Below are 27,542 nucleotides of genomic sequence, written 5' to 3'. Positions count from 1 at the left end.
TGTACATCTGCTATTTGCTGCTGATGTTCCCCTCAGTAATAGGGATGCTAGTGTTCAAGTGGTTAATGTAAAATTGGCGGCCCCCCCTTATTGAAGACCCCCTGCTCTACTCTGTCCCGTCAGGACGCAGGTCAGTGTGATGTCGTGACACAGGAGGCCTGTTTGGGTCAGCCTCGTGTGACATTACGGGGCTTAGAATGTGGGATGAAACTTGAGGGTGGGCATTACTGGGAGGATGTTATAGAACATTGGTTCTCAAAGTGGGGTCCGGGGACCCCCAGGGGTCCTTGAGGGAGTTCCAGGGGGTCCCCAGCTAAATGATTGATTAGGCAACAAATGGACCCATATGGGTCTGTAACTCTGAGAGTGTAGAAATGGGTCCATTTGGTTCCATTTGTACACTCTCAGAGTTAAATTGACATAAATTTTACAATATAAATTGCGGTCCAAGTGATAGAAATGCCATTAAAACCCATTAATAATAATTAAAATGGTTGAGAATCACTGCTAGAGCCGTAAAAAATCTTCTCTTATGGGCATATCTTTTGAAATGGGGGTCCGTGGGCTAAAAAGTGTCAATTTGGGGGTCCTTGACATGAAAATGTTTGAGAACCACTGTTATAGAAGCTATACGTTTGCTGGGAGGGAGGGATGACCGCTATATGAAGAGTGACAGAGGGAGTAAAAACGTTCATGAAAGTTCATGAAGAACACAGACTCAACACACCTGTATATAACGCCACAACCAATGACAAACTGTTTGCTCCGGCTTCTCTCTCTCTTTTCTCCTCCATTGACATTTCTATATTTTTCTTCAAAAAAACAAAAAAAACAAAAAACAAAACAACGAAGAGGAAAAAAAACAAAAAAAACAACAAAAGATTGATTTGAGGTTTTTCCAGATGTGGGCGTCGTTTGGGCGGAGCCCGTGCTGTAATACGTAAAGTCCAGCAGTGTGTATGCATGTGTTCCTAAAAGTGTGGGTTGCTTATATGAGAAACAATGTGGTGTATGTATGTGCGTGTGTGTGTGCACGTGCGTGTGTGTACTGTGTGAGAGTGTGTGTGTGCGTGTACGTGTGTGCGAGTGTACGTGTGAGTGTGAGTGTGAGTGTGAGTGTGTGTGTGTGTGTGTGTGTGTGTGTGTGTGTGTGTGTGTGTGTGTGTGTGTGTGTGTGTGTGTGTGTGTGTGTGTGTGTGTGTGTGTGTGTGTGGCGTGTGTGTGTGTGTGCGTTTCTATTCATGTTTGTGAGTATAAATGTCTTTCTCTCCCTAAACGCAGGTGAGAGCCGTTTGCAGTCGCCTCGTCAACACATTCTCCCTTTCATTCTCCTCCTCCTCCTCTTCATCATATCATCATCATCATCATCCTATGTTGTTATTCACCCCTCATCCTTTCTTCCGTCCTTTTCTAGCTCTCCATTCGGCCTGCTTTTTTTTCTCCCTTTTTTTTCCGTTCGTTTTTTCTGTTTAAAAACGTGTATAACATTTTTGTTTTTTTTATAATAATAATAGAAGCTCAAGTCAGTGCCGCCACGAAGGTCCCGAAGCGGTTGGAGATATCAGAGTGAAGGGAGCGCCAGGAGGACACGGGAGGACCCCCGCGGACCCCCTTGTTGCTGTCGCCCAGCTCGTCTGTGCAGTGTACCGACAGGCACTGCAGGTGGTTCCCTCCTCCGTTACCACCTCCTCCACCTCCACCTCCACCTCCGCCGGTTCCCGGGACACCTCCCCCTGCTCCAGCCTTACTCTGGGACAGCTCCGACAGCTCTGTGTGAACACAAGCAAAAAGGAACAGAGCATAAAGGGTTAAGTATATAAGCAGTCTGAAATAGCAGCGATTGGTCTCAACAGAGACATTAAGCCCATTGAGACATGAAGCCGATTCTAAATGTCTCCTAAATCTCAACCGTTTTCTGAAAAACGTATGTTTCTATATCAGTGGTGCTCAATCTTTTTCATGTCAAGGACCCCCAAAATGATATGTATTTGGCCGCGGACCCCCATCTCAAAATATTTTGGTCCAAGGACCCCCCAGAAGCAAAGATTTGAGTTAAAAATGTTCGCTTTAAAAATATATATATTCAAAGATTTGCACACATTTTCACGATTTTTCAAAAATAGCAGATCTACAAGCTCATAGCGCGGCACTCGGTGCCGCGCTATGAGCTTGTATATCTGCTATTTTTGAATAGCCAAAGTATAAAAGGTCATAATTATTCTGATGCTATATTTACACATTTTGCTGGGTACCCCGTGGAACCCCCTCAAGTACCCCTGGGGGTCCCCGGACCCCAGTTTGAGAACCAATGCACTAGTACATAGTGACTGCACCTGTTTCATGTGACACTATATCTATTTTCATCTGCAGACGTTATAATGCGATTCAAATGTTTGTTATTGTTTTTCATTATGTATGTGTTTTATATGCTGTGATCAGGGCCTCGTTGAAAAAGAGAGCTTGCTCTCAATGGGTTTCCCTGAATGAATAAAGGAAAAAGAAAGAAAGAAAGCCAACTGGTTATTTTACAACTTTTACAACCTGGCCTCCATTAAAGACCTGAAGGCCAATTCTAAATATGTTTTCTAAATCTCTAAAACAGTTTTTCTGAAAAAAAACATGTGTTTCTATATCAGTGTTGCTCAAACCTTTTCATGCCAAAGGACCACCCAAAATGTAATATGTATGTGGCCGCCGACCCCCCCCCCCCATCTCAAAAATATTTTGTTCCAGGGACCCCCCAGGAGCAAAGATTTGAGTTAAAAATGTTTGCTTTGAAAAATATGTATGTTCAAAGATTTACACAAATGTTCTAGATTTTTCAGTTTGTTTTTTAATTTGGATCCTGAAAAGTAACAGTTTTGGGGACACATGAGGTTTTTCCACCCGTTAAAAAAGATATTAAACTTTTAGTTTTTCATTCTAAAATGTTCAAAGATAGCGGGAAAATAGCACATCTATTATTGCCTACTTTCGAAACCACAAAAGAAGCATGAAATAGGTCTGTAAGTGGTTAATTCTCGCAGCTTTGTTCATCCGGAAAATAAATACATATTAATGAAAAAACCCTGGTGTCATCGTCACATCCCACGTCAAATCTGTGCTGTGAAATTAAGTCAACAGCACCTCCTCAGTCTCACCCCCACCTCCTTAATCGACACAACAGGAAGGACAGTGCAAACACCTCCTTCCTCTCCTCTCTCTGCCTGTGGCGGTGATACACACACACACACACACACACACACACACACACACACACACACAAACACACTCTGCCGGTCAGCCGTGCAAATCGGGAGCGCTCCTGCGCGACCCCTTGGGTCAGGGAGGTCAAAGGGCACAGAGAAAAGCAACCTTTAACCCTGCTTGACCCAATTTACCGGTATAATGACCCTGCTACGGTATCGACCCCGTGTCGCGGAGGTGTCGAAACTCACATTAAATGGCCGCGCCGAGCCTACCGGTGAAATCTATACGCAGGTTTATCGAAGGTCATATGATGATATATACGAAAAAGAGAAAGGGGAAAAAAAAACTAACAAAACAATCCGGTTGTTTGACTGTAATAGGACTCTGGGAGTTAACCCTTTAAGACCGGGAACGCATCTATGTGTCATTTTAAGATTTCTTTGGGCTATTCAAAAATAGCAGATATACAAGCTCATAGCTATGAACTTGTAGATCTGCTATTTTTTTTAAAGCGTTAAAATGTTTGCAAATATTTGAATATTTATTTTTAAGCAAACATTTTTAACTCATGTTACAACTTCTGGGGGGCCGTCCCTGGAACAAATATTTTGAGATGGGGGTCCACGGGCAAATACATATCATTTTGGGTGGTCCTTCACATGAACAAGTTTGAGAACTACTGATATTACAGCTACATACGTTTTTTCAAAAAACTTTTAGGATTTATAAGACATTTGTAGAATCCCCCGGAAGCAAAGATTTGAGTTACAAATGTTTGCTTTTAAAAATTTGATTTGAACATTTCCAAGATTTTTCCCAAAAATAGCAGATCTACAAGCTCGTAGCGCGGCACTCGGTGCCGCGCTATGAGCTTGTAGATCTGCTATTTTTGAATAGCCCAAATAAATCTTAAAATGACACACAACAGATGCGTTCTCGGTCTTAAAGGAGTTAATGCTGACTGGTGAAACGCTCCTCGAGCCTCCTCATCTATGGAGAAAAATCACTTTGTGCCGCATCAGAAAAAAAAGAAAAAACATAGTCAGAGAGGGAGATTGACGAGGTCAGAAAGTGCTTGGCTAAACTATACGTAAAAACACAGCTTCACGCGTCATCTGCCGAGATATAGACTGCAGCACACACTGAGCGATGAGAGAGAGAGAGAGAGAGAGAGAGAGAGAGAGAGGGGAGGAAATATACAGAAATGTGGGCGAGAAGGCAGACAAAGACAGAATAAGGAGAAAGAGAGAGAGAGAGGGAGACAGGGTTCAACAGTTAATTGAATCAATTGAGTTAATCGATAACCAATGCCGTAAAAACAATTATAGATTCATATATTTTGGGCATGTCATTGTAGGTGAAAAGAGAAAAGAAATAGTGAAAATAGCCGATCTACAAGCTCGACAACATGCTTGTTGTGAGCTTGTAAACCTGAATTTTCTGGATTTTGCTCGACGCCATTGAGTAACCTATACAATAAGGCTCATGTGGTAAATCAATTTGTTGATATATAAAATAAAATAAAATATAAATATTTTTTTTTTTAAACGCTTCTCGATGAATCGAAAATAATCGCCAATAAAGACAGTCAGAGAGAGAGAGAGAGAGAGAGAGAGAGAGAGAAAGAGAGAGAGGAACAGCGAAGGAGAGAGAATCAGAGGCCTGGATGGGGCTGGGGGTTTTTCCTCTATGTTTGTGTGTGTGCTGTGCTTTGGTTTGTGCCTCCAAGCGAGGCCCGAAGCAGTGTGTGAAGATGTTAGGCTTTCCTTTCTACAAAAATCAATCCCCTCCTCACCACTGCCTTGCTCCTGGGGTGGCTGCTTCGGGATGACCTCGCTCGCGTGCTAACATTTAAAGACTCTGAGCTTTTTGTAGAGACAGAAGAGTCAACTATGTTAATATCACAAAGCTGCAAGTCGTCTGATGCTCAACGCACCGGTACTATAGCCAGAGAGAGAGAAAGAATGAGTTAAAACCACAACCTCTGACCTCTGTCAGTTTCAACTCTTTCTCCGATCAGTAAATGTTTTGTTGTTGTTGCTGTAGTAGTTTTTGTTTTGTTGCACTGCTCCTGTGTGTTCTCTCTCTCTCTCTCTCTCTCACGCACACACACTCTCTCTCCCTTCGTCCCTCGCTCTCTTTTTCACGTCAACTCGACCAGGAATGATGACACAGTGTTAACCCATTCAATCCGGGAACGCATCATTTGTGTCATTTTAAGATTTCTTTGGCTATTCAAAAATAGCAGCTATACGAGCTCTATGAGCTTGTAGATCTGCTATTTTTGAAAAATCGAGATTTTTTTTTAATCTTTGAAGATATATTCTACAAATGTCTTCTAAATCCTCTTTTTTTCTTTCTTTTTTTTTTTACTTATGTTGCTATATCAGTGGTGCTCAAACTTTTCCAAGTCAAGGACCCCCATCTCAAAATATGTTGTTCCAGGGACCCCCAGAAGCACAGATCGGAGTAACACTTTTTAGCTTTAAAACATATACATATATATTCAAAGACTTGCACAAATGTTCAAGATTTAAAAATGAAAAGCGAAATAAATCTAAAATGACAGAGATGCGTTGCCGGTCTTAAAGGGTTAACAAAACACAGCCAGGGTAGGTAAGGTTAAGGTAAGGTAAGGTAAGGCCAAGCAGCCAGGACAACCACCAGAGAGGAAGGCAGGCAGTGAGGCAGGGATGCCCCCTCCAGCCTGTCTGGGGCTGCCTGCCTGCCTGCCTGCAAACTACTGGAATGGAAAAGCGGAGGGATTTAGTAAAAGGTCAGACTGCCAAGCCTCCTGTCGCTCTCCCCTATCTCTCTCAGCTCTCCTTCTCTCTCTATCAATCTCTCGCCACCTCTCAGGGTTGTCCATCTCTTTTTTTTGTTCTGTCTGTGTGCCCATCTTTCTGTCTCTGTGGGAACTCCATAAACTGGAGACAGTGGCAGTGTGGAGGAGAGAGAGAGGGGGGAAGGGAACAGTGTTGATTTCGTCGACTAAAAGTATGACAAAAAATGCTCGTCAACTACCTTTTTTCACTGATAAAAACGAAATAAAAAACAAAATAAAAACTAAGCTACGATGACTAAAACTAGACTAAATGTTAGTGAGGGACTAGTGGAGAAGAGATCCAGTATAACTAAAAGACAAGTCATTTTATGTTTGGTTGCGCTCAGGTGTTGCGCTCTGAAAATAGCAGATCTACAAGCTCACAACGTGTCGCGCTGCGACGCGTTATGAGCTTGTAGATCGGCTATTTTCGGCACGCAGCTCAGTGAAAATCATTTCGATGCCATCACAGCCCGCCAAAAATACATTTTAACTGAAGATTTAGTTGACTAAAACTAGACTAGACTAAAAGCAAACATTTTTTCAGGTGACTAAAACATGACTAAAACTAAACAAAATTGTATTCCAAAGACTATGACTACTAAACTAAATAAAGATTTGCTGTCAAAATCAACACTGGAAGGGAACGCAAAACGAAAGACAGGGAGAGAGAGGCAAAGAGGGGGGGGGTGGGGGGGGTTTGGGGTGCTGTGGTTGGGTGGGTGGCTGGGTGTGTTAGGGGGGTTAGTTATGGTGGTGGGTGACATAATTCAACATTTATATATGAAACACGGCGTGGCCTGACTCAAGGACAATTACCATTTGTTTTTTTTCTTCTCTCCCTTAAAAAAATCCAGCATTTGCCAGAGGGTCCAGTCACAGTCATACAACTCAGCATGGCAGAAACCCCCCCCACTGCCCCCCCCCCACTGTGTCTCCCCCCACACTGACTGTCTCCCCTCCACACCCAACCCCCAACACCGTGCCCTAGAGCACCCGCCAGTAGCCCATGCTAGCTGGGCACAGCAGGGTCCAACGCCCGGCCTGGATAGGCAGCCAAGCGTTCCCTTGGCTCACTGCTGACACACAGCAATCTGACAACACACACACACACACACACACACACACACACAGACAGCCAAAGACTCTCAGCGCCAACCTCTGCTGCCGCTGCCACATGCACACCAGTCCAGCCCTCACACACACACACACACACACACACACACACACACACACACACACACACAGATGCGTGTGCGCGCACACACACACTTACAGAATCCAAAAACAGCTAGACATAGCCCCCAGCCTCATAAATGCAAGGACAAGAACGGTAAACACATGGTCAGAGAATACACAAAGCATGCGTGGCTCCTCCAACTATACACATGTTAACTCTCACACAACACACACTCACGCGTGCACAAGCAAACGCAAACACACGCAAATGCGTGCACACACACACACACACACACACACACACACACACACACACACACACACACACACACACACACACACACACACACACACACACACACACACACACACACACACACACACACACACACACACACACACACACACACACACACACAGTGCAAAGTGCTCCCCTCCTATACTCCAAGGGCCCATGTTCAGACATGAGCTCATGTGAAAACACATTACTGATTTTTCCACAACTAAAAACAACATGACATTACCAGTGATGTATATATTCAAGAAGAAGAAGACGGGGGGAGAAAAAAAGATCAAGACAAGGAATCCTTTTTCTTTTGGGAGTTGTTACTGACCTGCATAACTGATTTATTAATTTGGGATTATAAATTATACATTTCAGTTAACCGCAAATATAAAAAAAAATCGACCATCGACCAGCACTTGACCGCCATAACTTTATTATAGTTTTAGAAAATATCTAAATATTATGAGGCATAACCAAATGGGGACTGGAGAGAGGGAATGGGATTTTTTTTATGGCTCCATCGCTACACGGCAAAGTTAATCATCATATCCATGACTTGCATGTTTGTTCAAAAGTGGAAAAGGCAGTGTGAAATCCCTTAACATCACGCACACAGGCCCCCAAATCCCAAATCACCATGACGTGCTACAAGCGGCAAAGAAATCTCTTTCTCCCAATAAAAACCCATCTTATTAAGACTGTTCAATGACTCGCATTACGTCTCGCGGCGGCAGAATTCATATCCGCAGTAATATCTCAATGATAGGCTATTCATCTGCGGTGTGGGGAGAACGAGCGAGCACTTAGCATCAACACAACAGCAAAGGAAACATGCATAATAAAAAAGGAGAACAATAACTGTAGCAAAAGCAACACGGTCGGGCCGCAGCCCGCAAATATACACCTAAATATCCTTAACGGCATTACAGTCACAAAAGATTACCACAGCGGTGTGTTTAAGCACACACTGAATTTAATGTGATCCACTCCGCTTATTTATTGTATCGCTATATCTCTCTCTCTTCCCCCGGCGCAATGCCTTGTTATTTAGTGCCTGATGAACAGACACACACGCACACGCACACGCACACGCACACACACACAGTCAGAGCACAGCTTTTGGAGAGAGCCATCTTGCAGACATGACTAGAGACAATTTACGGAGAAGAGTGGAGCTTCTGGCGTGTGTGTGTGTGTGTGTGTGTGTGTGTGTGTGTGTGTGTGTGTGTGTGTGTGTGTGTGTGTGTGTGTGTGTGTGTGTGTGTGTGTGTGTGTGTGTGTGTGTGTAGCGAGTGCAGCACACTGCTCTACTTGTCTGGATGACACCAATGTGTCTGGAAGCTGACGGGCTGACACTGGTTTACATGTCACTCCGTACACACAACACATTCTGTAAACAATGCAGCGAGGAAAACAACAGCAGCTGGAAGTAAGATGGTGTTTTTCTTCTAACCATTTGATGATAACTGTTGGAAAACAGATTTTTATCTTCACCTCTTCGGATACATTTAAAAAGAGCATCAACCAAGTAAAAAAACAAAACGTATTTAACCACATTAACCCTGGTGTCCTTATTTTGGTTAAAGATGTAGCGAGAAATTGCAGCTCTATAAGGCCTTAACGTGCCATTTTCTATAGCCGTCAACTTCAGAAGAACTGACACGATTTGAACGATAAACGGAGCAGATTGAATCTCAGTGAAATGTAGGTGTCTGTGACTCAGAGGCAGAATATATGAAAATAAAGCGCGTGAGAGAGAGACTGTGTTCTTGCGTTCCACAAAAGCTCCTTTTTGGAAGCGAGCCCCGCGCACACACAGCCGTCATGTTGATTTCCCAGGCCCCAGAATGCCGAGCAGCAGGGCCCTCTGCCCTTTCTATCCCGAGCTCTACTTCCATCCCGACACCTCACCTTTGACCCCCATTGCTCCCAGGGGCTCGACCCCGTTCCTCGCTGAACACAAACCCGGCCCAATAAGGGGGCTCCGCTCGCTTGACAAAAACACACCCAAAGGCCTCTGGGCTCCTATGACAGTATGTGACTTCAGGTCAGATTCCTTTAGCATAACAACTACTACCATGGATGGGCTCCTCTGTGAAGAAGACTTGAGCTTTGTCAGCACAATGCAACCCTGTCACAAAGCACCAGATTTAAATAAAGAAAAGCTGAATTTCTTGCTATTTCACTGGACTATACAGAACCCACTGCGCTAACCGCAGCACATTCAAATATATACGGCCTGTAAAGGCCTTAAACAGCTAGGCTGTCTCTCTCCCCTATACCAACTATTAAGCACCCATCCAATCCAAAGGCTCAGATGACGAGAAAGTGCTGGAAAGTGGCCAGATAACAACAGACGCCTCAAATGATACAGCAGGTTAGAATAAGGAATATGGAGTATGGAGTATGGAGTCTAATCAACGGTAAAACCCGGGAAAGCGTCATTTTAGATTTTTGCGTAAGGCTATTTAAAAATAGCAGATACAAGCTCACAGGCAAGCTTGTACATCTGCTATTTTTGAAAATTTTGGGAAACATCTTGAAAGTGTGAAAACTACTGATTTAGAAGGCATTTGTAGAATCGGCCTCAGGTCTTAAAGGGTTAAGGCATATACACACACACAGGTTACAGGTATCCCAGCGTGCCCCCCGCCTGGAGTGGTTGATGACGCAACCCCCCTCCCCCCCACCCCCCCATTGTGACCTTTCCCTTAGAGCAGAGAGAAGATATGTGGAGAGAGAGAGGGGTAGTGGTGGTGGTGGTGGGGTTTTTTTTTTTGGTTTGAATTTCCTCTGTTCCCTGAAAAAGGAGGGAGAAAACAGAAGAAGAAAAAACTAGCCCGGGCAGGCATGGCCCCTGTGGGTCCTTACCTCCCCTCTCATGCAACGTTATACGCCCCGAGCCCATCACTTTATTCACAAACACACACACAACCACACACACACACACACACCTACACACTCGCACACACCTACACACTTGCACACCTCCCCCTCAGGCCACAAGACGCACTTAGGAAACTAGACACAAATCGGGACATGGGAAGTGATTTAGTACCTCCTGCATAAATCAAAACCATGTCCAGAACCTGTCCGCCGTGTCATCCAAGTAGGTGACATATTGATCTACTCCGCTGTGTGTCTATGTCGTTTCTCAGCACATTGCTACATGCTCTCTGTTTTCTATGTTTTCCTTTTGCCCGTTTGGAAACCTCAACCACTTGCAGTATAAATATATATACTGGGATTTTGGGGATAGAAGCATGTGTAGGAGTCGGACCAGAATGACAGAGATTACTTTTTTAGGTGAACACACACACACACACACACACACACACACACACACACACACACACACACACACCCTATCTCATTGACAAGGAAACGATGAGCTGTCTGCATGCATTCCAGGCGGTGTTAATGACGTAAACAAACCATTTCTATGAAGCAACTTACAAATGATATAGAATATAATTGAGAATGTATTCAGCTCTAGCATATTGATACATTCTTGCTTATCACAATAATAACAGAAAAGGGCAAATTAGGCATAAAATCAATTTACAAATGAAATTGAATTGAATCCATAAATGAGAAAACAGATTGTGAAATTAATCACCGTGGGTTATTTAAAAAAGAAATGTGTTTATCTTTCAAAAAACCCTTTGCTAGAGGGTTTTAAAGCTACCGTACTATGTTATGCATAGGCTATGGTATAATGTGTGATGAACTGAAAAAGAAAAAAGAGCAAATGCTATCGTTTCTCAAATGTATCTGAAAATGTACAAAGTGTGTGTGTGTGTGTGTGTGTGTGTGTGTGTGTGTGTGTGTGTGTAAACACAATATATATCAATATATATACACACACACATATATATATAAATATATATTTGTTGTTTTTTGGCCTATATATTTTTTTCTTGTGTGTGTGTGTGTGTGTGTGTGTGTGTGTGTGTGTGTGTGTGTGTGTGTGTGTGTGTGTGTGTGTGTGTGTGTGTGTGTGTGTGTGTGTGTGTGTGTGTGTGTGTGTGTGTGTGTGTGTGTGTGTGTGTGTGTGTGTGCGCGCGTGGACCGGTAACAGTTATATTTACAGGTGAGGATGAAGAGGCATCCAGGGGAGTGGAAGTGAGAGGAAAATGAAAATAATTATTTTCTCTCTCTCTCTCTCTCTCTCTCTCTTACGGTGATGCAAATGACAGCCATTACCAGCCCACTCGCCTCAAGAGCGAAACCTCAGATGTTCGCTGGGAAAGAAGAAAAAAAAGAAAACAGAAAATAGACATATACTTCTCTCTCCATCTCTCTCACTTTCCCCCATCACTCCATCCATCCATCCCCACTGCTGTTCCTCCCCCCTCCCAGGAGAAACAGCTCCAGTGTCATAACTCATTTGTCAATTCTTCAATACAAATTAAAAGACGCTTGACGACTACCTGTATGGGTAAACAACATAACTGCTGCTGGCAGCGTGACAACATCTACACACAACTGGAAACATGCACGCACACGCACACACACACACACACACACACACACACCTACGTGCACACGCACAGGCAGGCACACACACACACGCACACACACACACACACACACACACACTATTTGTGTCCTGAACAAAACGGAAAAATCCACGAAAGCGAAATCCTACGTGTTATATTAACTCTTCAGACGGTAAAGAATTTACCTATACAGTATGTCCACCCTGTGCCCTCTTCTCCCATATAAAACCATCTCTCTATTCCTTGCTCTTTTTTTAAGGAGAATAATATTTACCACATGCAGAGACAAGTTTTCTTTTTTGCTTTAAAAAAAAGAAAACATCTAATTGTATTTCAACACTCCAACGCTCCCCAGGGAAAACAAAGCTCCGGATGAGCTGCTATTTTGAAAGGCTGCTAAATCCAGCGAGCAAAAAGACCTTTACACCTCCATTCATCCTTTTCTCCTCACACATCAGTCATACAGTCAGTCGCACTTCTTCAATATGTTTTCCTTCTTTGACTGTCATTCGTTAAGCCCAGGCCAGCACACATAGTAGGAAATGCATGCATGCAATGCACATGTACTGCACACATACATACGTACACACAAACCTATTTCTGTCAAAATTTGAAATGCCTTAAAAAACACAAAACAGGCCCTTTTTTCTGTCCTGCACCATTTACGAGTCAAGTAAATACTCTTCGATATTTTCAACACGCGAGAATTAAGTGAGCATGTTCTACCGAGAGACACCTGAGATGAGGTCTGAACGCGTGAGCTTGCCACTGAGTCAACATAAATCAAACATTATGTCTACAGCTGACAAACTGCTCACTATCAAGTTCCAGTGGCTACAAACTGGCCCTTCACCACACACACACACACCCTTTCTCTCACTCACACTCACACACACACACCCTTTAAAAAAGAACAAACATATATACTAGGATTTTTTTCCCCCCACGCCAGGGATGAGTTCGCTGAGGATGATGTGACTTGCTTTGCACGAAAGACAACCACATTGACAGAGTGGTGGAGAGAAACCATCACGACATTTCTCAAACGGTGCACTTTTACCATAAATCTTTTCAACATACTGTGTACTACTGTGCAAAGGTTTTAGGCACTTGTGGAACAAAATGCTGTAAAGTGAGAATGCTTTCAATAACAATAATGCCATGATTAGTTTTCATTTATCAAAAGACAACACAAACAATTATTGATAAATAGAAGAAGAAAAAAACGTAATCTAATCAATATTTGGGGGGGACTACCCTTTGCCTTAAAACAGTACCAATTCTCCTATACGTACACTTGAGTTGGTACTGTACATAGTCGGTAGGTATAGGTTGTTCTCGTTCCAAACATCTTGGAGAGATTGCCACAGTCGTGTGGATCTCTAGGCTGTCCCAATTTCTTACATCTCCTCATGTCACAGACCGACTCGATGAGGTTGAGATCGGGGGGCCTGTTGCAGGGGCTCCACGTTGTTCTTTTCACTGAAAAGACAGGGTTTTGTGCCTTTGGCTGTATGATTGGGGTCTTTGTCATGCTGAAGAACGAATTTGGGACGGATCTGATGCCTCCCTGACGGTATTGCATCATGAATAAGAATCTGCCTGTATACTTCTCACAGCATTATGAGGACATACCACTAATTCGGACCAAATCTCCCACTCCATTTGCAGAAATGCAACCCCAAAAACCTGCAAGAAACCTCCCTCCCTCCACCCATGCTTCACCGTTTGCCGGTGGACACTCATCCTTGCAGCACTCTCTGGCCCTTCAGCAAACAACCTGTCTTCCATTAGAGACAAATATTTCAATGATTTTGAATCAATCTAGAGCACCTGCTGTCATTTTTATTGCACACCCGTTTTCGTGTTTTCATTGCATACAGTAGGTGAGTAGCTTGGCTTTGTTTCCACATCGGTGGAATGGCTTTTTGGCTGCAAATCTTTCATAAAGACCACTTCTGAGTTCTGACCAGACTTCTCCAGACTGTAGAAGGGTGTATATACAGTACCATGCAAGGGTCCCAGATTTTTCTGCCAGTCCTAAAGACTCCTAAAGAGCTGAAGGTAGTGCAGGACAATCGTTCGATTGCAAAGAGAAGTCTAGCTTGAAGCGTCTTTAGTCTGCTGCACTCAGTGCCCTTGGCCGCGACCACTGCGTTTCCGGTCCTCAACTCCTGGCCTGTTTATTTGTGCTTCTGTAGAAGAGCTTGGACAGCACATAATATGGAAACACCTGTCTGCCTCAGAATGTCTGTCTGCTGAGAGACCTTGCTGATGCAGGATGACCACTTTGTGTATTGTAGCTAATGCTCACTTTTTGCCACAGTGTAAGATTTGTTTTAGACAGTGGTGGAAAGTAACTAAGTACATTTACTGTACTTAAGTACAATTTTGAGGTGTCTGTACTTTACTTGAGTATTTCCAATTTCCAATACTTTTACTTTTACTCCACTACATCTCGGATACAAATATTGTACTTTTACTCCACTACAATTATTTGAAAACTTTACTAGTTACTTTGTGATGTTGCTTATTATTACAAAACATACATCAACCACTTCAGCCCTATATACATTTCGACCATTTGAAAATAGCAGATCTACAAGCTCAAAATGTGTCGCAATGTGACGCATTGTGAGCTTGTAGATCTGCTATTTTCAAAAGATCGTTATACATTTGAAAACTTGAAACGGGACATTCTGCATAATGAATACTTTTACTTTTGGTACTTTATGTACATTTTGATACCAATACTTTTGTACTTCTACTCAAGAATTCCAGACTTTTACTTGTAACAGAGTATTTCTACATTGCAGTATTGATACTTTCACTTAAGTACAAAATGTGAGTACTTTTTCCACCAATGATTAAACTGTCTCCTTCAACCTCACTTTTAAAACGTATTCAGCAACCTCAATTTCTTAGTATAGCTGGGTTCCCCACCCAGTCCTTCTTCCACCTACACAACTGTTTCAATTTCAGTTAATGATTTTATTTCAAATTACCTATTATGTCGTTGATCATTAGCACCTGTTGTGGTATAATTGTTTAATCGTGCACTGGGCTATATAACTACAAAATCATATGTTATTTTTTTAATCTGGAAACTTTGAGGCTTTCTTTCTTTAACAAGATAAATATCTCACTGGAATATTTAACTGTTTGCACAAGGATTGGTTAAACTAAAAAAATATGATATTTCGTTTTGACACATTAATGTATTAGAGATAAAATAACCATCTAGTCTAAGACAAATGTTTTTTGTAAAACATCTAAAGTAACCTAAAACTTCTGCACAGTACAGTATATAATTTGTTTTGTTCCACAATTCAGTACATCGCTGAAAGTACCGGCAACACCCAGAACATAAGCAACCTGTCACTCCTAAACATGACGAATTCAGTCCATAACCAAGTGGTGGGCTCACACAGGATGTGCCAGAGGATGAATTGGCACTTTTGGAAAACAATATTACCCAGGCTAATTGCTATGATTATGATAATGATAATCATTACTGCGGCACAGGAGTGTGCAAAAGGCTCGCTGGGTGCGTGTTGTTGAAAAAAAGTCAATACAAAACACCTTGTAATGACAGGTACGGAACATGGACTGCCCCGAGCTGTTTTTTTCCCTACCCCCCCCTTCAACATTCAAGCAAACGTCAATCAAAGATTTCTATTTTTTTTCTCCACCTTTCCTTTCAGAGAAAGGAAATAGAAAATTACCAGTGTGATTTGCTGGGCGGTTGTCGTAGCAAAACATCAATACTCTAAGTATGATTTTTAACAGATCAATAGAGATAGGAAAAAGCAAGGAAGGGGGGGTGGGGGGCATGGGGAAGGGAACGTCTCACAGGATTGTTCTTTAGCTAGAATATCGATGTGCCTGTTACAATGGATTAAACTGCTTTCTAATGAACATGATAACGTGTAAGTAGCCGCTTTGCAAATCTACCTGTCAAAAACCCCAGACCAAAGGGGAAGAGATTTAAGACCTTTATTTAACAGTTATTGCGCTGATGAGAACTACGGGGACTAATCCAAAAGGTTACGGTTAAAGATTTTTAAAAAGAGTCACGAACAGACCCAAGAAGAATCCACGTGGTTATAAAGTGAAAATAAATAAAAAATACATGCAAATGAAAAACTAACTGAATCATTTCCTCACGCTCGCCGTTTGCCTGTTATCAGCAGTGTGCATGACTTTCTAAAATGAACGGTCAGGTCTCTCTGGTTAAGATAAGGAATGTAGAAGGGAACACAGTGAGAAAAATAATACTCAATGTTAATTTAGTAGTGTGAAAATAGGAAATAAATCTTAACCCATTAAGACCTGCAGGCCCGATTCTACAAATCGCCTACTGTCGGGAGGAAACCTCATATGTCCAAAACTGTTCACTTTTTCAGGTTTCAAATTCAAAAATAGCAAAAGTAGCAGATCTACAAGCTCGAAATGCGGCGCGTTTCGAGCTTGTAGATCTGCTACTTTAGGTACTTTTGTGTGAGGCTGTAGTATGATCAAATAAGACACTAATTTATGAAAAAACACAAAAAGTTCGAAAATGGAGATAAACGTTTTTTTTCTGCCCAATAGCAACTAAATGTCTTCTAAATTCTGAAAACCCTATGTTGCTATATATACTGTGTATATATAGCTAAGATCTAAAATGACACAGACGCTTTCCAGGTCTAAATGGTGTTTAACCCCTTGAATCCGGGAACGCATGTCTGTCATTTTAGATTTCTTCGGCTATTCAAAAATGGCACACATACAAGCTCATTGCGAGTGCCGTGCTATGAGCTTGTAGATCTGCTATTTTTGAAAAATCGTGAAAATGTGTGCATATCTTTGAATATGTTTTTAAAGCGAACATTTGTAAAACATTTTGTTCCAGGAACGCCCAGAAGCAAAGATTTGAGTTACAAATGTTCGCTTGAAAGAAGATATACACTCAAAGATTTGCACAACTTTTCACGATTTTTCTAAAAATAGCAGATCTACAAGCTCATAGCGCTATGAGCTTGTAGATCTGCTATTTTTTAATAGCCAAAGAAATCTTAAAATGACACAGATGCGTTCCAGGCCTAAATCCATTTAACTGACATGGAAGGAGGAGGTGAACATATTATAGAGCTGATGTCCACTATTACACTTCCCTCCTGGCCCCACACCACCCCTATACTTCACCTCCATGGGAGGGAGGGAGGCTCCATGGTTAACCAGGCTCTCCAGGCCCCCAGGCTTAAACAGCAGCAGGCATTACTTGTACCATAAGTGAGAAGAAGCTTCAGCTATACATGCTATCTACGGACAGACGTGGCCACAGCGAGTATTGGTCCGAAGGGTGCCATTATATCGTAGCACACATCACTCTTAAACAGCCACACAGGGACCTAACGGAGCGACGGTCAGCTGGGGGATGCATGCAAGGTGAAACAGAAAAATCAACATATAACAGCTCTTCGTACAAATAAGCACAGTCCCACAGTGGTGGAACGTAACCAAGTACACGTACTCAGGTACTGTGCTTGAGGTATTTGTACTTGAGTATTTCCAATTTCCAATACTTTCCACTACATCTCAGAGGCAAATGTTGTACTTTTTACTCCACTACAATTATTTGAAAACTTTAGTTACTATTTACTTTGCAGATGTAAATCATTACATTATAAAACATACATTAACCACTTTAGCCCTATTTTATACCTGGGCTATTTTCAAACATTTTTGTACTTTTACTTTTGGTACTTTAAGTATATTTTGTTGCTAATACTTTTGTACTTTTACTCAAGTAACATTTTGAACACAGGCCATTAAGTTGTAACAGAGTATTTTTATACTCTGGTATTGGTACTTTTACTATTTACTATTTTCTTTCTTTTTTTCCCCGGGAACTCTGCTGCAGTGCCTCAACGCTCATGTTCATATTGTACTATTGCAGCCCTATTTGTCTGTATATTCAAATACCCTGGGGGCTGCCGAGAGAATAATATTACATTTCATACAGAGAGAGGGTCCTATTCATATACGCTGGCCAACAACAAGACCTGTGGCTCCTTTCTCCAGTGCCTGTAGCACTAAATGACTCCATTACACACAGGCACACACACAACTGGTGACAAAAATGACCCACTAAAAAAAAGTTAAACAAGTTTTATAAAACTTCAACTTTGGGCAGACGCAGTGTTCTTGAAGCCACACTGAAACACCTAAAAGGTGATTGAAAAGCTCTCACCTACACACAGAGCCTTAACCCCTGGCTCTCCTTGCCAACAAGCCCTCATATTCATGTAAAAAAAAAGCTCTTTCTGTCACAAATGACATGGCAAAGTCCTCTAGCTTCACCCAAATAACACACACAAAAACCACATCCCAACCCGTCTCGCTTGGGCAGTTAAAGTCAAGCTCCCCATAAAACACTGAGTGTAGTCTATAAAGCCACCAATTAGCACAATCATGCAGGACACCCATGTTAAAAAAAAAAAAAACTGTCCCAGCATACAGTCGTCAGAACTCAGAACACACACACCCGCCCCAGCACCCCATACTAAAGGCTATATAGGGTGTCAGCAGGTTGACACGTTGTGAAAACTGTGCGTATGTACGTGACAACTATGATATTTTATATTTATTTTAATGATTGACCATTTTTAGAGTCAAGTATGCCATTTAAATTAATGGCTTGTGTGTGTAAGCCATTTAGTCCATTTATTTATTTATTAAAGTTTTTAAAGCAGTCATTATATGGTTGCGTTTATTGTTTTTCCCTTTATAAAAGTAGGTGGCTAAATGACTGCTGAACTGTATAATGCCATTAACTTAATTAACTCATTAATATGACATGAGAACATAAATAAACTATTACGCCTTTTTAACTCTCACCTAACTATTATCAGAGAATGAGAAACAGATCTCTATTGAAATGGTGATGCTGATAAAGAAGGTTAGAGTATGATTATGATTCACAAGCTATATTAACCTGCATGAGTTCAGGCCTGAACACCAGGAAAAATACAATGTGTCCATCAATGTCAAAAATAACGTCATGTCATGACTAGTCCATTAGGATACTACATTAAACATGATAAGCCTACATGTAGGCTACATTATGCTGTTTGAATAAGCATATATATAAAACATCATACAAAATTGTTGTTGTTATGGAACTGTCTCTGACTATAGTGACTTAAAGCCTATCTTAAATTATCATGTTGTTATTTTCTTTTTTGCGCACTTCTGTGTAGCTTAAAGCATCGGATTGAATCTGGGGAAAAAAAGAAAAAAATCCAGCAAATACACCTCCTCCACCCTTTTTCATCTTTGCTGTCTGAAGCACTCAAATGAGAAACTGTCAAGAGCCGTGATTTGTGCTAACTAGCTATCGATCGCACAGTCCAGAGGAGCTGCTGCATGCGTTGTGCTCATGCAGGGAGAGGAGAGGAGAGGAGAGGAGAGGAGAATGTATGATGGCGCGCACGGAGAGACGGAGGGAGAGGGGAGGAGAGGAGACAACATAAGCTATACCTGGGCTGTTATAAAAAGTCGTGTGTGGATCGTCGCGGTTTTCTTCAGAATATATGCGGGGTGGGTGGGGGCCCTGAGGGGGGGGGGGGGGGCGAGGGGGGGGTTGTTTTTTTAATCACCCCTTGGAGAAATTTAATCAGAAGGCAATAGAATAAGTCTGTGTGACTGGCTGCTCGGTTGCCTTAAACAATGCGCCTTGACTCCAGATTTCGGCGCCCCCCTCCTCCCCCCCTCTCTCTCTCTCTCTCGCTCCTCTCTCTCTCTCTCTCTCTCTCTCTGCTCTCTCACAGTTATACCCAGAACAAAGAGCCCATGAGAACAGGCTGGGGGGCTGTGGGGTGGGGGGGCTATACGACCACCACCACCAGTAGGCTACCTATTCACGTGTAAAAAGGCCTTCCCGTGGCTCTGTCCCCTGGCCGTGGCGATTGAATTATAGCTGGCTTCTTTACAGGCAGCGACCCATCTCTTTATGTAGCAGCAGTCTGTGGCAACCGTCCCAACCGTAGCTTTTTCAATGTCTTTAAATGGAAGGAACTAAATGAAAGCCCCATGCAAAAGGCGGTGGATTTTTTTTCTGCCATCTTGTCCAATATTGAGTATTAATCCCCATAATTATTAATTTATATTATTCTACTATTAGGCTATTATTAGTAATAATAAAACAAAAATAATAATAATAATTGTTATATTATTATTAGTTGTAGTATTGTTATTATTATTAACAAGGCCTATATTATAATAATAATAATTATTATTGCTGCTGTGGTTGTTATCTAACCGATTAAGCGTGTCCGTAAACTGAACAAAGAAATTACAATGATTTAGGCTACGTTGTGTTTTGATTGACAGCCACTGTCAATCCGCTCAAATAAAACTACAAAAACAACTAACAGATCAACAAATTCAATAATCTATGATTTTGACTTTTTACACAAACGTGCTTTAGACCTACTGTACCTTAAAAGTTTAGGATATAGTCTACAAAGTATTCAAATGTATTTTAAAACGTATCTTGAACGTCACTATTGGGATAAATGGTGTGTTAGGGCTACAGGTCTAAAACAATATTGCTAAATAACTTTTTAAAACATTTTTTAATTATAATTTGTAGTAGCATATCATGTTTTGTTACAGGCTAATTTGTATTTTAATTATTTTTATAGCCTATTTATTGGTGTTCTGATTGTTAGAATATTTGTTGTTATTATTCCAAAAGCATCTGAATAAAGACTGAATAAAGTCCATAAAACAAAATGTTATTATGCATTTAAAATGTAATTCACCAATTGCAAGACATTGGAATTGAATCGTCGACTCGAGGGTATAGGCTATAACGTTCAGTTTTACAACAGCTCGAATGGAGAAAATCCCATGTTTTTTTAACAATCTGAAATCAATCCACTTTCCCCCCAATCGGTGCATTATCCCGTGGTAATAAGAAAACAAACACGCTAACAGGGGGAAGCTGAAGCCCCCCGCTGCGAAAACGCATATCCTCACAAACCTATTAATCTTCTCAATGTAGTTGTTCACCCTGAAAACCGAGATAAAGAACCACAGGAAATGTTTACTTTTCTCGCACAGCCTCTTTTGAAGTTTCCTCCACAATGAAGCAAGAAAAATACACAGTAGAGACAAAAAAAACTAAACGGTCTCCATTCATCGACATCACATTTCGACGTCATTTATAAAATAGCCCGGAATTTAGTTACATGCCTAATTAATTTCTAATAGCCTACTTCCACAACACGGATTAGACTAGGCTTACCCATGACAAAAAATAAAACTGAAACTTTCTTTGACAAAAAGCGGTGAATGAATCAGAAAAACCTCACAGTGCCACTGTTCTCCAAACAGAATAGGGAGATTTTTAAATTTATGAATGTAGGTTATTATCTGCCAATAACCTACTACTCTTAAAATCCACTAAATGTAAATGGTATTAAACCACCTCGCACGCATAGCGTCGGCGCAGCAGAGAAATTCCTTTCTCCCCGCACATGAACAAAAGGTCTCAAAAGACCCAACTCTCCACAGTCAATAGCCTCTATAATACCCACAGCCTAGCTGCCACCTTTCCTTACAAACACAATTAATTTACAGACGAACATTTTAATTGAAAGGCAAAAATAAATAAATAAAGAAGTTGACCGTGTCGGTGAGAGTGAGAGTTGTCTGTCTGCACAGTGTGTGAGTGATGCATGTGTTTTAAAGTGGCTGAAAGAGAGACAGAGTGCGTGTGTGTGTGTGAGAGAGAGAGAGAGAGAGAGAGAAATAGAGAAGACTATAAACTATGAAGAATGATTTTAACTACGTCTTTTTTGTTGTTGTTTTCAAAAAATCTAAATCTGTCAATAGTGTTAAGTAAATAAAATTCAATTACCTTCTTTGCTGTTGTTTTGGCTCTTATTTTTTTCCCAGGGTGCCATGGCCTTGTCATCTTCTGGCCCGTCCATCATGGCCTTGTCACTGGGCACGTACCAGGTGGCGTGCTGCTCTGCCATGAGGGTGTCAAGGTCAATAGTGCCCATTGAGCCCTTCCCAGCATCCGGGCTGCAGTTCGCCAGCTCATTGTCTCCGTTCTGCGAGGGACAGTCGCCATTCTTTTTGCTATTCTTCATGGCCAGCGGCTGGTCCTCCGAGATACTAAACTGCTGTCTCTGTAGCTGGATCTGGGCCTGCAGAATCTCCAGGGGATGAATGTCATCCTGGCCCGAGGTGCTGGAAGGGGTGCGTACCTGCTCCATCCCAGGCGTGCCCGGGTGGCTCACCCCGTTGTTGCCCCCTGTGCCCCCGGCAGCGCTCAGTCCATAGCTGTCGGGCGGTGTCGAGGTAGAGTGATTGTTGATGCCCATGCCCAGGGCCTTCTGTCCGTTCATCAATCCGTGTTCGCCGCCCCTCTGCATTTTGGGCGAGCCGGTCATCATGGGGCTGCGGTTGGGCTTGGTGGGCCCTCCGGCGTCCGAGCTGGAGGACACCTCGTCCTCGTTGCCGTAGTGGGTGCTGACGTCGTCCGGGAAGTCCACCCGTGGCGAGCTGCCGTCAGACTTGGTGACACTTTGAATGCCACTGTCCAGAGAAGACATCAGGTCTGCCTGGTCCCCCAACATTAAGTCACCTCCTTTCCCCCAGGAGGGGGATTGGAGGGGTTTCTCATGGGGCGTACCCCCACCCCTCTCCCCAACGCCAGCTGAGGGGGTCTGCTGGCCTGGACTTACAACAGGGTTCACGTTATCAGAGGAAAAAAAAATTCCAGGGCTCACATGTCCACTGTCTCTTTTTCTCCTCCCTCTCCCTCTCCCATTCCCTGTTGTTGCTTTCCCCTCACTGCACGGGGTAGCGTCCATGTTGTAATTTGGGGAGAGGGCACTGGCTTCCCCCTGCACCGTCTGGCTTTGCGTTGCAGGCTTAGCGTTGCTATTCCCGGAGCCAGGCATCTGGCTGTTCTGGGAAGTGCCGCTCTGAAAATACTCAGGACCAGCACTGCCAGTCCCGTTAGCTGTGCTGCTATTAATGTCCTGCTCCGTCTGACTCAGTTTTCGCTTGCCCTCATTTTGGTTCTTCTTGTTGAATGTTACGTTGAGGTTGGGGGCCCCTAGGCTAGCGATCATGTTCTGGCAGGCCGTGGAAAGGGCCGCCAGGCAGCTCTGGCCAAAAACATTGTCTTTACTGCTGGTTTTGCTGAAGCTCCCTAGGGAGAGGGCTCCTAGCTTACTGACGGAGGACCGCTGGCCTGGGGGGAACTCAGACTGGGGAGGGTAGCTCCCCGGTGAGGTGCTCACCCCCTGGGGAGTGCTGTGGGCTGCCCCCTGACGGTTAGCCCCTCCATAAGGAAATGTTGGCTGAGCTCCCATAGGAGGCGCGGGGAAATCAGCTGGCCGCCTCTCTGTTGGTGCGTTCGGATGGCCTACCCCTGATCCCGGGGACTGCATCTGCGAGATGTTGCCCATGTTTCCGCTGAACTGGGAGTGCATGCCCGGGGAGTGGAGGGCCTGTCCGTGGCCGTCTCCTGGTAACCTCATGGGCTCCTGCATGCCCATGCCCGGCCTGAACATCATGCCGGCCCCGTTCTGCTGCAGCGCCGCCATGTCGTGAGGCCCGGACTCGTTGCCGGCTCCACCCATGCGCCGTGACATCATCTCCCCCGGTGGGTGGGAACCGGGGAACCAGGAGTTCTCCTGGGCTACGTGCGGGTTCTGCCCGTCGAAGTTGGGCATCCTGCCGCCGTTCTCCCGGTCGAAGCCGGGCTGAGGCATGCTCCCCACCGGGCCTCCGTGCACCATGGGGCCGGGAGGCACCTCGCCGTGGTGACCCAGCTGCTGCAGGCTGGGCTGTCTCATTCTCTGCTGTTGGTTCCGAGACGCCATCTGCTTGATCATCATGGCCGCATTCTGACGCTGCTGCAGGGACTGCTGTTCAGGCCCCGCGTGCTGCAGAGGGCCAGGGGGGAAACCTTCACTCACAGGTGGAGTGAACTCTCCGGGTAGGCCGGGATAGGCCGAGGGCGAAAGATGGTTCTCGATGCCACCGCCCCAGCCCTCTCCGCCGTGCGCGTTGGGGAAGTCGAACCTGGGCCTTTTGGCCATGTTCATATAAGGGGAGTCAAAGTGTTGCAGTCTCTGATTCGGGGGCTGTTGGGAGGCAGGAGGGGGGGCCGGCTGTTGCATATTAAACATGGGGTCCCCATAGGGGTGCAGGCTCCTATTTTCCAGTCTGTGAATGGGATATTCAAACTGGTTGTGTTGGCCCGGCATCATGACCCCTCCGTCCAGAATGTTAGGGTTGGAGGAGCCGGGTTCGGGTTGAGGGGGACGTGGGAGACCAGGGGGGCACGAGTTCTGTCTTGCCATCAAGCCAGCCTGCTGCTGCTGCTGCTGCATGAGAGGATGTCTAGCATTCACCCCCGGCTCCATTCCCACGGGCACCTTCCGGCCATTTCCGAAACGCTCAAAAAACACTCCATGCTGTGGTGGCGGCTGAGGCTGCTGGGGCTGGGGGGGTGGCTGATGTCCTTTGGCGATGCCCTGCATACCTGGTGTACGAGGCATGCCAGGGTTGCCGGGGAAATTCCCACCGGCAACTGGCCTCCCCGGCCCAAAATGGGGCAACTGAGATTCTGATTCTGAGGGGGAAAATACAGGTACATCAAAATGTCCAGACGGAGGCTCGTTGGGGAAATTATACTCTAAACCCTCCACAGCTCCCTGGGTGGGCATTCTTCGAGGTTCCAAGCCGTGAGACTCGGAGGAAGAGGATGACGAAGACGGGAGGCCGTGAAAGGATGCTGCCCTGTTAGGTGACTGGTCCAGGGGCAAACAGGGGGCAGGGACGGCGTGGTTCCCACTCGGAGGCCCGTGATGCTGGAAGTCAGGCATGTTACCAGGCCGCTGCTGCTGCTGCTGGGGGAAGCCATCCCCCGCTTGGCCCTCCGCGAGGGGATCAAACCCCTCTCCAAAGCCCTGCTGTGGTCCCATGCCATTGTTATTGTAGCCCATTAGCCTGCCACCGTGCAAACAGGATGACCCTGGGTCTGGGCCCCCAAAGTTGCCGCCGAAGTGAGGGTGGTGTTGGTGGGGGTGAGACTGGTGGCCGTGCTGGGGATGTCCTTGATGAGGTTGTTGGTTGTTAAAAAATCCATGCATGGGTCCTCCTTGCTGCTGCGGAGGCTGCTGAAGTCCGCCGCTCGCATGCATGTCTGAGTGGCCCCGCGGGTGAAAGCCCCCGTACTGCTCACCGTTCATGTTCATATTGAGCCCGAGCATCGGCGGCTCGTTCATAGGGCCCATGCCCGGCTCCACGGCTCCCGGCGGGCCTCCTGCGTGAAAACCGGGGCTTTTATAATGGGAGCCCATGTTCAGTCTTGGCTGGTTTATGTTTCTCTCCGACTGGCCAGGGTTTCTGCTATTAATCTGAGAACCAAACTGCTCCAGCCCAAACATACTCCCCTGCTATCAATCCCACATGACAGCCAGCTTGCCAGGCATCGGCAGACTGATTCTGTCTGTTTTTTCCGTATGTCCTCAAAAACGGAGGAGGGGACAAGAAAACTTCACAAAAGTAGATATTTATATCTCTTAAAAAGGGGGGAAGGGGGGGAGGGATTTGCACTATTGGTTTAAAAAAAATTAACTCACCGAATAAGCTCTAAATTGTTCTGGTTCAAAGGTTATTTTTTCCAACTTCTGCGGTGTGCACCAGAAATAAAGGGGATAAACTGTGCCCGAAATAAGCACGCAAAATAGTGTCCGCAAGTCCGTGCGTATGCGTGCGTTTTTCTGCTCGTCCTATTCCTTTTAGATTAGGATGACAAATTATAGCCTAACACATATTTAACTTCGCAGCATGTGTGACTTCTCGTATTCCAAAGTTCCCTGCGCGTATATTTTCATTGCGAGCACAAAACACATAAACATCTCTCTAATTTGTGATGACAAGGTTTGGAGAAAAAAAAGAAAAAGATGTGAAACATGGAATAAGCACTAGTTTCTTGCGTCTAATTCATTATTCCATTTCGATGTCAAATGTCCCGGCGGAGCGACTGGACGGTCCCATCTTCAGAGACGGAAAAAAATAAAGTCCACAGAGCTTTAGCAGTTAAGAAAAAAATCTTTCCTCGTATAGCTTTGGAATAAAATATATATCATAAAAACAATCGCATATATCCTTTAAAACATTCCAGCAACAGCCCACTGATCATTTGGGGGTCAGTAGTCCAAAAAAAACAACAGGGCTATAATAATATCCAAACCCGGACGGAGATCTCGTGCGCTTTTACGCGTCCCTCAACCCGAGCCGAGCCGCGGACACCCGACTGCCCGCTCAACAAGCACCGCGGAGCGGCATGACAGCATCTCAGTCCTCGCTCCTCTCTCCAGCTCATGTGGTTCCAAACAAAGCGCAATAAGCGCTAAAAAACCTCCGTGCAAAGACTTTTTTCCTTCCTCCACCGACCGTCTCTCGTCTCGTCTCACACTGACTGACTCAGACCCGGGTCTGGTGGTGGTGTGGTGGTGTGGTGGGGTTGGTGGTGGTGTGGTGGTGGTCTCTACTAGTCCAGCTGGGAGCGCTTCCCAGACAGATCACACTGGAGTCTGGCGCTCGGCGCTCCGCTGTGTGAGATCAACGCGTCCAGGGAACCAGCAACAAGTTTTGCATTTTCTGCAGCCGCTTCCATCCACGGGTTCCCCGCCAATCAGAGGAGCCCCTGAGCACAGCGCTCTGGATGGATGAGGGGGCGGGACCACGTTTTTAAGGTCGTCCGGGGAGTAAATCATGCACCGTAAACCCAGTGGTGTAATTGAAGTACATCTACTCAAGTACTGTACTTAAGTAACATTTTTAGGTATTTTTTACTTTACTGGAGTATTTCCCATTTTCAATATTTTTACTTCTACTCCACAACATCTCGGAGGTAAATATTGTAATTTTACTCCACTACAATTATTTGAAACCTTTAGTTATTAGTTGCTTTGCAGATATAACTTATATTATTAAACATACACGTAACTACTTTAGCCCTATTTTATACATAAGCTATTTGAAAATAGCCAATCGACAAAATCACAATTCGACACATTGTGAGCTTGTAGATCTGCTATTTTCAAACATGTTAATAGCTACTTTCACTTTTGGTACCTTAAGTATATTTTGATGCAAATACTTGTGTACTTTTACTCAAGTAACATTTTGAACACAGGCCTTTTTACTTGTAACAGAGTATTTATATATTGTGGTATTGCTACTTTTACTTAAGTAAAATGTCCTGAGTATTTCTTCCACCACTGACCAAAACTGTGCAGCTTTAAACAATAAAAAGTGAAGTGTGAGGCATTGACTGTGTCAGGTGTCCTATAGTGACCAATGATTCATTGCCAATGACCACTGAATTATTTTGTTCACCACACACTCAATACCCCCCCCCCCCAGTGGCGGAGCGTCCGGGGAGGCAAGGGAGGCGGCCGCCTCCCGGCCCGCGACCCTGGAGGGCCCGGCCGCCGGGCCCTCCAGGGTCGCGGCCCCGACCCGGTCGCCGCGA

The 27,542-nt window shown here is 44.2% G+C and overlaps 1 protein-coding gene across 1 annotated transcript; it reads right to left on the bottom strand.

Moving 5' to 3' along the window:
- Nucleotides 1-428: 428 nt before the first annotated feature.
- mn1b (meningioma 1b) lies at nucleotides 429-26,628 on the bottom strand. Its single transcript, XM_084056169.1, has 2 exons — nucleotides 21,891-26,628; nucleotides 429-1,769 (listed from the first exon to the last, which is right to left on the bottom strand). The coding sequence occupies exons 1-2, from the start codon at nucleotides 25,444-25,446 to the stop codon at nucleotides 1,519-1,521; spliced, it is 3,807 nt and encodes a 1,268-aa protein (XP_083912295.1). The 5' UTR covers nucleotides 25,447-26,628; the 3' UTR covers nucleotides 429-1,518.
- Nucleotides 26,629-27,542: the final 914 nt, after the last annotated feature.

Source organism: Gymnoscopelus microlampas, assembly GCF_963454915.1.
Source record: "Gymnoscopelus microlampas genome assembly, chromosome: 4".
Classification (NCBI taxonomy): Eukaryota; Metazoa; Chordata; class Actinopteri; order Myctophiformes; family Myctophidae; genus Gymnoscopelus; species Gymnoscopelus microlampas.
Note: the sequence above shows the minus strand (reverse complement) of the source record. Positions and strands in the feature narration are given on the sequence as shown.

What these genes read in the sequence shown, in the direction of transcription:
- mn1b (XM_084056169.1), bottom strand. Translation starts at nt 25,446, where the DNA reads ATGTTTGGGCTGGAGCAGTTTGGTTCTCAGATTAATAGCAGAAACCCT. An exon ending in CCAAAACAACAGCAAAGAAG is followed by an intron (nt 1,770 to 21,890) that starts GTAATTGAATTT and finishes GTGTTCACACAG; the next exon opens with AGCTGTCGGAGCTGTCCCAG.